Source organism: Polypterus senegalus, chromosome 12, assembly GCF_016835505.1.
Source record: "Polypterus senegalus isolate Bchr_013 chromosome 12, ASM1683550v1, whole genome shotgun sequence".
In the NCBI taxonomy this organism is placed as follows: domain Eukaryota; kingdom Metazoa; phylum Chordata; class Cladistia; order Polypteriformes; family Polypteridae; genus Polypterus; species Polypterus senegalus.
Genome location: NC_053165.1, coordinates 129493563 through 129505803, shown reverse-complemented (window position 1 = coordinate 129505803; position 12241 = coordinate 129493563). Strand labels below are relative to the sequence as shown.

At 36.7% G+C, this 12241-nt stretch overlaps 1 protein-coding gene across 2 annotated transcripts in view; it reads right to left on the bottom strand.

Annotated features, from left to right (window-relative positions):
- The window catches only part of scaper (S-phase cyclin A-associated protein in the ER), a 641491-nt gene that overhangs the window by 562211 nt on the left and 67039 nt on the right, over positions 1-12241 (bottom strand). For both annotated transcript variants that reach the window (XM_039773420.1, XM_039773421.1), the window contains exon 4: positions 8488-8670. In XM_039773420.1, the coding sequence (XP_039629354.1) occupies positions 8488-8670 (183 nt within the window). The remainder of the gene's footprint in view (positions 1-8487; positions 8671-12241) is intronic.

Here is a 12241-nt window from a genome sequence, read left to right as displayed (position 1 = left end):
AGAGAATAAAATAGGACCCAAAATGGATCCCTGAGGAACACCACATTTAAGAGGAGCAGTAGACGAAAAAGAGGAATTTAAAGTCACTGAAAAGTGTCTACCGATTAGATATGACCTGAACCAGTTAAGAGCAGCCCCTTTAAGCCCAAGATGTTCAAGCCGCAACAGCAATATCTCATGGTCAATAGTGTCAAAGGCAGCGGACAGGTCAAGGGGGACAAGGACTGCAGCGCCACCCGAGTCAGTAACAATAGAGATGTCATTGAATACTTTAAGGAGGGCCGTCTCAACACCATGATAATCTCAAATTATTGGAGTTAAGGTGATCAACCAATTGATTATAAATAATTCTTTCTAATATTTTAGCCAGAAATGGCAATTGAGAAATCAGGTGAAAATTGGCTAAAACTCCAGGATCTTATTCTGCCTTTTTTAGACAGGGACACATGTTTAAAAAATTTAATAATTTGATAATGGCTAGTAAATATGGACCCAAAACATCAAAGGCTTTCACTAAGAAGTGTGGTGGTACAATACCAAGAGGACTGAGAGCTGGTTTAAGGGTGTCAATAGTACGTTTTAACTGTGAAAGTTAGACAAGATCAAAAGATTCCAAGACAATGCCATGATTAACAGTAGGAAGTTCATAGCCAGTTGGAACAATGCCACATCGGATTTTAACAATTTTACTGACAAAGAATGAAACTGCTCACATGAAAGAACAGTACTATTTAATCCTGTCACAAAATGAGGGTGAATGGCTGCTTTAATTGAATTAAATAAGACCCTAGGATTCTTAGAATGACGGGATACTAAATCAGCAAAGAAATCATGTTTAGCTTTCTTAACTGCAACCTGGAAGTTGAACAGAGAAGTCCTAAAAATCTGTTTAGAAACAATCAGTCCATCTTTTTTCTAATGCCATTCCGCAGTTCAACAGGCATGGCGTTGCGGTCGCATAGTTTCATTTAGACAGGGAGCAGGTCTTCCCTTATTACAGCATATCTTGAGTGGAGCAATGTTTTACAAGACGACTTAAATTCTAAAACAGAATCATCAATATCATCATATTAAACATGTACCTCAAGACTAGAGAATATGGTTTTAAAATCGGATATAATAGAAGAATTTAAAAAGTGAGAACAGCGTGGAGCACAACTAGTAGCAGGAACATCAACAGTAATATTCAAATCTACCATTATGGAATAGTGATCAGTAAAAGAAACATCACATAAATCAATATTATTAACTTAAATATCACGTGTAAGAACGAGATCAAGGGTGTGACCAAGAGTGTGAGTTGGCATATTAATATGCTGGATAAAATTAAATGAGTCCAATAGTGATAAAAAGTCATTAACCAAAGGTTACGATTGACAACAAACGTGTATGTTAAAATCACCAACAATAAATACTTTGTCATGGGAGAGGGTAATATCAACCAGGAGATCAGAGAATTCAGAAATGAAGATATTAATTACAGGAGGTCTATAAACCACAGCAAACAACAATGAAGGGGAGCTGCACACTTCGAAACATTGCAGTTCAAAGCTACTAAACTGACGCCTTGTAAGGCTCCAACACAAGAACATACTTTTAAAAACAGTGGCGATGCCCCCACCACGACGAGTCAGCCAAGGAGAGTTTAAAAACGAATAACCTGATGGTACCAAGTCAGTAAAACATGAAGAGTCACCATTTACAATCCAGGTCTCAGTGATGAAAAAGAAATCCAGTTTATTTGAGATAATAAAGTCTTGCAGAATAAAAGTTTTATTAGACACCGATCTCACATTCAAGAGAGCAGCCTTGATAGAAATAGAAGAGCTTGCTGCGGGACGAGCACGGGTGAGCATGTGAATTTTTGCAGCGTTTACTCCCCGACAGCACATCAAGGAAGAGTGATGCTGCTTTGAGATGGAGAAATTATATCTGGTATCCAGCGCACATGGACCAGGGAAGGAGTCCTGTGCAGGAGAAGATGGATCATAGACAACTCAAAGGCATCGGGAATTCAAGCTCTGGGACTCGAGTCGGCATTGTTTAACAGCAATACCGGCTCTTCTTTCACGGCAGCGGTTGGGTGCGTTTGTGTCTCAGAGAGGCATTCAGCTCACTGACACAGGTGAACACCGTCGTCCAGGTGAAGAAGTCAGGAGATGAATAAAACAAAAGTGGAGGTTCACATAATATCCCATCAGGAGATAAAAATTTAGAGGAAAGCAAGCAACAAAATATGTTAAGTAAAGAATCACGATCATAGGACTGTGGCCGCTGAGATAAACTAATACATAAAAACGGAGTTAAAACATAGATTAGTGAGATGAGCAGACAGCCAGCCACACCATTTGGCGCCATCTTCAAAGTAATGCTTTCCAGTCTGGTTACTCTATCATTTATTTTTTAGGGTAATAAACTTAATGTAATATCAAATTTCATCTATATTTTAATGTACACAAGCATATATACAGTGTCTAATTTCAGGCATTAAGTTAGCTAGGAAGGGGCGCAAATAATTGACAAATCTCATAAGATCAAGATGGTAACATTACAAATGTCCATCTATCCATCCATTATCCAACCCGGTATAAACCTAACTACAGGTTCACGGGGGGTCTGCAGGAGCTAATCCCAGCCAACACAGGGCACAAGACAGGAAACAAACTCTGGGCAGGGTGCCAGCCCACCGCAACATTACAAATGTGATAATCGAATATGGATAGCCTTATAGATGTTTTACTATGTAAATCACAGAAAATTTATTAGGACAACTGCCTGACATGAGATAAAAACCAGAGTCTCACTTGTCAGACACTGGAAATCGACAATTGTATAATGTACAAAATTCTATCTGGCTGATTTCGGTATTAAACACTGATCTCCACATAAAGGAAAATGATTATTTTACCTAGGTTTTCAGTTTATTGTGCCTTCACTTCAATGACAAAGAAGGAAAACTTAATTTGGAGATGTGTGTATTGTGACCTGTGGGGGAGCCACTGAACCCCTAAAACATCTAACACAAGTCCCAGTTCAAATAATAAATAATTTTAACATATACCTTCACAGTTAATGCAGAAAAATAGCACAGGTACAATTCATTCCTTCCTTCATGAGGTTGAGTAGGCTTCTTTATTGCCAGACCCAGGAGTACTTCCTTTGGTTATCACATTACAGTTTGGAGGCACTTCTGGGTCAGGTGGAAGTTCCTTAAAGTTGGGATGATCTGTCCCTGCAGCTCCCCTGGCAGTACACACAAAACATCGCAGGGCTGTCTAATAGTTCCCAGAAGACTGCCACCTATTATATTGGAGAGCAAACAGCACACATGATTGGTCTCCCCCAGTCCTTCCATTAAAATGGCCTCCCACCCAGAAAGGAACCCTTGAACCATACTAGCTGATGTTCATTACAGTATATATACACAACAAACGTCCTTTTTAAATTTAATATCTATAAACGTTTTAGATTAAAGTCATTGTGTAAAAGTTTAACCTGGTTGCTTTCAACTTTAGTTAACAAGCAGCTGCATATTAAAGATTAACATATAGTTTTATGGTAAGTACCTTTTTTTTGGTTCTAGTGGTATATGCAAAGCATTCAGCCCTAGTCCAGTTTTCATCAAGATGCCTTCTGGATGCCTGCTTCAGCTTTTCTTTGCATGGTTGCTTCCACAGAGCTTCCTGGTTTCATTTATTAATTTGATGCTTTCTGCTAACTCAGACAACCCTTAAACTGCTACCGTTTGCCTATGTGTGTGACACAGTCTTTTGATAGACCAGTATGTTGGCTAGAATTTAAGTGGGGTCATACACTGCGTTTACAACTCCTGTTACTACCAACAAGGGTGAACAGACCAGATGTGCCGTACCATATTTTTTTTACTAGGGGGCTTCTCCCGCTGCTTGCTTCGCTTGCCAACAAAGTCCTGTGCTACGTCCCAGCCACTTTGCGTCTCTGCTGCTCGCGTTGTGAAGGAGGGGGCTAAACGCACCCCAACTAGACACGGTCGCTCCTCCGAAACCCCCTCTTAAATGGCGATACAATGGGAAACAAATAGTTTTTTTTTTTTTACCTCTTCTTTGCTCGATCAGCTGCTGGCGTGCTGCTGCACCACATGATCTGCATCTCGCGCAGCGCTTTGAACATTTAAAAGTCTATACAGAAGCTGTCCTTTTGTCTCATTGCCTTGTCTTTCTTCTCCCCCAGGCATCCTCTGCTCCTTTTGGGGGTCCCGCTTCCAAGTTGCGCCCCTATGAAGAGGAAGATTTTCTATTCTTTTAATTGAGAGACGGAACTGTCTCCTCTGACTACACACAGAGCTCAATTCACTCCTGAAAGAGACTTATGTTTGTTTGAATAACGTTTCTGTCTCTAAAATCTCCTGTGAATCTGTGCAACTCTGTACAACTCTGTAACCCAAGTGTGATAGCGTATGTGGATTTCACTTTCACCAAACAACAAATCTTTTAATTCTCATGGATAGGCCTCTTCATTGTGAAGAAACACAACTTTTCCCTGATGGCGAATCAGACGATCTATAAGTCTCCGACTTAAAGTTTAAATCTGAACAATATATTCAATCTATTTTCGCTGTTCCATTATTTCAGCAAGTAATAATTTCCATTTGTTTGCACTAATGCAATCTTTACTATCATTTTTTTTGAGACTTTCGATTTTTCATACTTGCATTATCTCTAAACTGCTCTGCATGTGTATCGCGCCAACGTTTTTGAATTCTTTACGACATCCTACTTTGTCATCTATTCTTTGTCTTTTATTTCCGGCGCCAGGCGTGGTTAAATCTTTTGGCACAAAGTCTCAAAAGTGTCTCTCTGAGAAAGTCACGTCTCTTCCCAAGATTTTTTTATTATAATAGAGAGACATTTGTGTATACAGGGTTACAACATAGCTTTCTTTTTCCAATTTAAATAGCATTGTGGTGCTCCCACAGATTCTTGTCTTTTGGTGAATTCAAATTGAATTGCCAGCTCTTGCAAGTCATCTGGACTAGGTTAGCAAGAAATGGTATTATTTTTGTTTGCCTTGTACAAACATATTTGGAGTAAAGCAATACATGCTTACCGCAATTATTTTGTTTTTAATATTCATGAAAAAATGACAGCTAACCCTTAATTGCTTTTTCTGAGAACCACATAGTCCCTTCACAGCAACATTTTGTCCGATATAACAACTAAATATTCAAATGGATACAACAAAGAGGGAAGGTGACACATCACAAGTGTAAACCCTGAAAATTCATATGACACATGAGTACAGGATTATATAGCAAGTGGCAAAAAAAAAAAAAACCCTACCAAAAAAAAAAAGAATACAATTAAGAGCTTTGAAATGAGCACTGTTTGCTAAATTCTCAGTTTAAAAGTTACACTGAAATTACAGCAGTAAGTAAATTGTCAATTAAAGCTGGCACAGTAATTCAGTGATAATCTCAACCCAGTAGCAATGTACAATTATTCTACCTGTGTCTGAATGCGTTTTCTCAGAGTATCCCGTTACCTTCCACATCTCAAAATGCATGCTGGTAAATGTCACTGACAAAATATCTTTGTGTGTGTGTGCGCGCGCGTGCGTGTGTATTTTAGGGTTGTCAAAAGTATCAAAATAGTGATAAGTATCAACTGTAACATTTTAAAAATTATTTCAATACTCATTTTTCATTATGTCAATTTTACAGCCTACATTATGAATGCACTTCTAGTTCATTCTGGCTTTTGAAGGATGAGCCTCATAGGCTACCAAGGGTCATGGCTAGAGTTGTGTATGTGTTTCATGTTTTATCCTTTTTTAAGTTACAGAAACATTAATCAGTGTTCGTCTGTAAACTGTTGCATTTGAAGTAGGGATGTGACGTTTGTTATTTTTATACAAGTTAAAATGTTTCAGTTAAACATTTAAAATGCATTAAGAGAGAGACATGCAACTTTTTATCTGTGGACTAGTTTTATTCTGAGCTGTTAATTCAAGGGCAACACTCTTTAGTAATAGGGCTCCATTATTTCCTTGATTTTTAAAACTGCCATAGTGCATTACTTTCTTTTGTTTTATTATCTGCAATTTAAAAATTATATTTCATCACATTTACTATATAATGTAGGGTGCTATAACTTTTCTGTTTTCAGATGCATAAATGGTGGTGCTACTCCTCTGTGTGCTCATATACCTGGGAGTATTATTTTAGAAATTGAATTGTGGGATGGTGACTAAATTGAAAGTTGATTTGATTGGGCTGGTTGTTTCACAAATGGGGTCTGTGTGAATGCAGTAGCGTGGTGAATTTTCCTTGGAGCTGTATAATGAAAAGCTCTGCTCAGCACAGCAATGACTGATCTGATGATTTTTTTTTTTTTTTTTTACTTTGATGATGGCCCTGATTTGTTACAGTTTCCTCATACTGATGGAGAAGCCAGCTCATAATTCAAATCTGCCTACATAAGATTATGACTGCACGCAGATGGGAATTGCAGTTTATGGGATGAACTGTAATGTACAGTAAGGTTAATATCAAGGGTACTGACTACTATTGTAATTAATTATTCCTAATTAACAACAACATAATTATTATGACCAAAATTTCATACTTAGGCTCTCAGGGTCTCATCTATGTCCAAGAAAATCTACAACTTTTTCAAGATTCACACATCTTTTTATAACCGGAATAATCTTTTCTCTTAATTCTACTTAATTCTCTTCACTTTTTTGCTTAAAGAATTCAAAGACATTCAACAGTGTTTTTGGGAATCTTAAAAGATGTGGATTTGGTGCTCATAAAAAGTCAAGATTTTTTCAAGATTGAAAAGTACATGAACATTTTGTTCTCTGCACAATATCTTGTTCCATATTTTCCCTTGTGTAGTATGCAGAGAATTGCACAATATCTCAAAAGCTAGCATATCACAGAGTTTGAGTATAGTGTCCATTGATTTATATTCAACTATTTTAACAAAGAAGAATAACAATTATCACACTTTTTAATAGCCTCCATTTTATCTAGGGAATAAGGATGATGACCCAAAATAAAACTATTTTTAGAAGGTGTTTCCTAAAAAGTTACTGACACCCTTCTTGTAATCGAAATTAAGATTCCTTTTACCCATTAATAGAACGTCTCCCTTGTCTAAAGTATATATTCTAAAAATGGCACAGTTTTAAAGATTATTCAGGTCTTCCATAACTGTTTTGTTGCCATTTCGGTATTTATGATCATTCCAAATGTGCTGCCACCAGCAAATTTTAGACATTTTCCCAATGCATACAAATCTATATAAATTATTAAAAATTAGTTAAAAAAAAGAAAAAAAGTCAATCTATAGATAACCTAGCTTTGTGTAGTGTATAGTGTTTTTCTTCTGCCCCTCAAAGAAAAACATGATTGTGCAACTAGAACTTTTACAAAGGACATGGGGCAACTTCAAATAATATATTCATTATAAGTGTTAGACTGTTCATATCCAAGATTAATGGAAAAGGCTACACAACTACAGTATGAAAAATAAGAGTAAAGAGCAAAATCTTAAATAAAAGTGACCAGTTTTAAAATCAAAAAATACATAAAATTTAAATTTATAAAGTTGTATTTGCAATTAACATTATCGTACTTGCATAATATAATTCAGGAGGCTGGAGCCTATCCCAACTATAGTTGGTAGAACCTGCAGCCAACTCCACATTGTGCACCAGTTCTTTCAAAAGCTTGTGTTTTAAAGTACTGCTTTTACATTACATTAAATAGGTTAGAATAAATAGGTTTTCTAGTAATTTTCTGTTGTTTTTGTTCTGTCTTGGTATACATTTCACAGGATATACAAGTATAATCACTTCATGAACCATGAGAGGCTATCTGTTACACGTAGACACCTTCAGGTGACATCCCACCCACACAATGTTTACAATCTGTCATCAGTCTTGAAGTTTAATCAGTCAATCAGAGTAGCCTGTGTGATAATTTTTTATCCAAGTGATCAGAGATCATTTTGATGTTAACCAGAGAAGAAAAGGAATGTGTTGGAAAGGCCACTCAAAGAATTACATTCTAACATTGTAAATAACAGCCTAAATACTGCCATCTACTGGTTCACAAAGAAGGTTTCTTCTTCTGTCTTTGCTAAAGAAACAAATGGCAGCAACAAATACTTTGAAAATAATTTTTTGCAAAAATAAATTTCACCAAGCCAATAATTAAATTATACTGTTATGCTTTATTGTTACAGCAATTAAATTAAATTTTATTATACAGGTTAAACAAGAGTACTCATTTTAATGTACTGTAGTTTCTCCCCGATTTGTTCTATGCAATAATCATAATATCATACATTAATAAACTGTGCAAAACAGTGAAGAAGTCATTTGCTGCTTGAAGAGTGACATAAAATATATGCTAACTTTTGATGCGACATACTACTGTGAGACTGGTGTAAAATCTAAATTCAGCTACGAGTGATTTAGAAAATGTTCCAAGAAGCTTACCTTGCATTCCACAACACTCTGATCAGATTCACATGTGACATAAATTTCATCCACAGCCCTTCTAAGGTTTTCAAAGAGAAAAGCCCAATATCGAGCTCGGAGATCAATTTTTCGGGGCAGACGGGCTTTTGTTGGGCTCTTATCCAGCACAGCTGTTCCTAGTTTACTATCTAATGAACCAATCTAAAAAAAGAATAGAAAATTGTATTTGATTACTGAATACTCATTATGTGTTATGGTCATTTGAATTTTTGCCATGAATTCTCAGGGTACATTATAAACACTGAAGCTTATTATTTCATTAAAGACAGCACTAATCATACCTTAGCAATAAGCAAGTCAATACAGCAAAAAACAAACAGAACAATTACTCTTAGATTTATGGCATTTAGGATATTGTTATCTAGAGTCAGAAACAAAAACACTACTTACCTGAAAACAATATGATAAGTAACACCAGAATGAGCTTAGTGTAGAAGAATCCTGACAAACAAGGACATATTTTTTGTTCAGCGGGTTAAAAGTAGTAGTTGACCAAAACAAATCTTAAATAATTTCTTTAGAATTTAATAATAATAAAACATTTTATTGATATAGCACCTTTCCCATGCTCAAGTTTAAAAAAAAAAATGTTTTACATGGCCCTATGCCTAAGATTAAGTCTAATGTGCAGAATGTTACATATGGGTTAAGGTCATCAGTGAGGTTGCTTAAAGATACATACCAAGACCTTTACCTATTAATGATGGATTGCAGTTGGAGATTCTGACCTTTAATGTTAACTAGCTTAAATAAAATCAGTATAATAAACTTTTCATATTTAATCATTGTAAAAAATTAAAAACAAATGTTTAATGTAGATTCGGAGGTCCTGGACTATAGAGGGATGAAAATGATAGGTACAGGAGCTAAGCTCTGGTCAGCTCTGGCACAAATTAAGCATCGCCTGTCTGCATTTCAATTAGTTTTAAATGTGATATATACAGTACTCTTGGTATCATTAGCAGGAAGCTCTCTTTAGTTTTTGCTTATTTAATCATTTACTTATTGTTATTGCTTACTATTTACTGCTGACACTTGCTTGCTTACACCTGTACTTGCTTGTATCCACTAGGATTATAGATGAAATGAGTCTTGCATTTGTACTGTGTGACCTTCTGCATGCATGTTCCATGGCTAAACCCTAGCATTAACATGCTATGTAGCAGCATCTAATACTTAAAAGACCATTTCACAATCACCATTTCCTTGATCTTTTCTTGAAATTACTAGATGCTTTTGCAAATATTTTGATGTTGATTTCCTGGTTTTGATCTTTGTTTGTTCATCCTGCTTCTGTTTTAATAACCACTTTCTTAGAAATTTGCTCATTTTTCCCCTTTCATTTTTTGTTATGATAGTGTTAGGACTGGCTCTTGATTCCATGAGCTACAGGTATGAAAAAGCCCCTTGTGGGTCACATTTTAAGGCACCTATTAGCTTTTCATGGGTGGGAATTGGTAGCATCCCTAAGTGCCATTTGGCTGTCCTGCCAGGGAAAATAAAACTAGATGAGAAATTTAGATTTGTCATTCATGTATTATTTAAAAATAGGATTGAAATTTTTGGAAATGTCACTTAATTAACCCCATCCCTGCTTTTATACCTGAGCTGATAGAAGACCTCCTTGGCTTGCAGAATTCACAGGGTTTTGGTTGTTTATACATATGTTGGTTAGATGATCTGGTAACTTCCCTGACCAGATTGCTTTCAGTTTATTTTCTAAAAACAAAATGATGGTGGGGTATTTTTGTTTTTAATTAATACTCCTTTCACGGATAAAACAAATATTTAAATGACTATTTATTCATGTTTATTTATTTCTTTGATTGTTGTTAATGTTTTCTTATCATCTGTATATTAACTTCAGTGTATAGAAGTAGGGTGGCATGGTGACGCAGTGGGTAGCGCTGCTACCTCACAGTTAGGGAGACCCGGGTTTGCTTCCCGGGTCCTCCCTACGTGGAGTTTGCATGTTCTCCCCGTGTCTGCGTGGGTTTCCTCCGGGTGCTCCAGTTTCCTCCCACAGTCCAAAGACATGCAGGTTAGGTGCATTGGCAATCCTAAATTGTCCCTAGTGTGTGCTTGGTGTGTAGGTTTCTGTGTGTGTGTGTGCGTGTGCACCCTGCGGCGGACTGGCGCCCTGCCCGGGGTTTGTTTCCTGCCTTGCACCCTGTGTTGGCTGGGATTGGCTCCAGCAGATCCCCGTGACCCTGTAGTTCGGATGTAGCAGGTTGGATAACAGATGAACGGATGTATAGAAGTAGAGGGGTTAAAGGGAAAGGAAAATAAAAAAACATTTCTCCAGTTGTGGTTGTGATCCTAATTGTGTCACATGGTCAAAAGGTTGGATGAGTAATATCTACCTGATTTTAAATAAAAAAAAAAATTAAAAAAATAAACATTCTCACCAGTTAAAGTTTTTGACAGTAGGTTTAGGCTAGATAGATAACAACTAATTTATCTTTTATTATACAGAACCTGTAGTTCTTGCACAAATCAACAACAGTTTTGAGAGAATAATGGAATCAGAGGAAAGCACAGGGTCAGGGTTGTAATTTGGAATACAATAATTAAATAAAGCTTAGTACATGTAGCCGCAATCATGGTCAAAGAACACAGCAGTAGGTTGTAAGTCAAAAAAGGGTATGCATTACCAGAGCCAAGAAACACGAGGTAAATGGTAAAAAGTCCTATAATAATAATAACACTAACAATAATAAAAACAGTAATGACACAAAGGTTTTTTTTTATTTAAATCTTGGATATATAGGAATGCATGGCATCAACATTTAAAATGTGTTAGCAACGTCATGGCACATGACTTTAGCGAACCAATTCCCAGCAATAGAGCATCGCGTCCTAGCAACCAGTCACCAAAACAGTCAGTTAGTCAGTCATTGTCCAACCCGCTATATCCTAACACAGGGTCACGGGGGTGTGCTGGAGCCAATCCCAGCCACCATAGAGCGCAATGCAGGAACAAACCCCAGGCAGGGAGCCAGCCCACCACAGGGCACACACACACACACACACACTAGGGACAGTTTAGGATCGCCAATGCACCTAACCTGCATGTCTTTGGACTGTGGGAGGAAACCGGAGCACCCGGAGGAAACCCACGCAGACACAGGAAAAAAAGGCAAACTCCACACAGGAAGGACCCAGGAAGCGAACTCAAGTCTCCTTACGACTTGCAACATTTGAGATACAATTGTGGAAAAAAAAAAACATAATTAACTGAGTGCTGAACTGTTCAAACACTAATCAAGCATTTGGGATTAAGCTGTTGTGACATAGGTGCATTTTATCCTACTGTAATGTCACAATAGTCACGCAACTCAGTACAACAGAAAACACAGTTTCAGAAATTGGCGAAACTAAGTACCCTACATGTGCTTCCACACCAAACAAAAACATTTTTTTAACTGATTCATTGCCACAAGTGATGATAATGGCTAGTTTTTCTACAAATAGTTAATGTTTCTTTTTAGGTTTTGAAGTGGAGAGCTGTGCTATCTAATAATCATTTCAGTATGCCTCCATCATGCATCTCAAATATAGATTATAAAAATGAAAAATAAAAGATATTACTAAAAGTAATTTTTTAAAGTAATTTTTATCCAGTGATTAGCAAGCTACGAGTGGGATAAAGATGGAAAACAAAATGGATCTCAGTAGTTATAGAAAAAAAATTTACTTCTATCTAGTATAA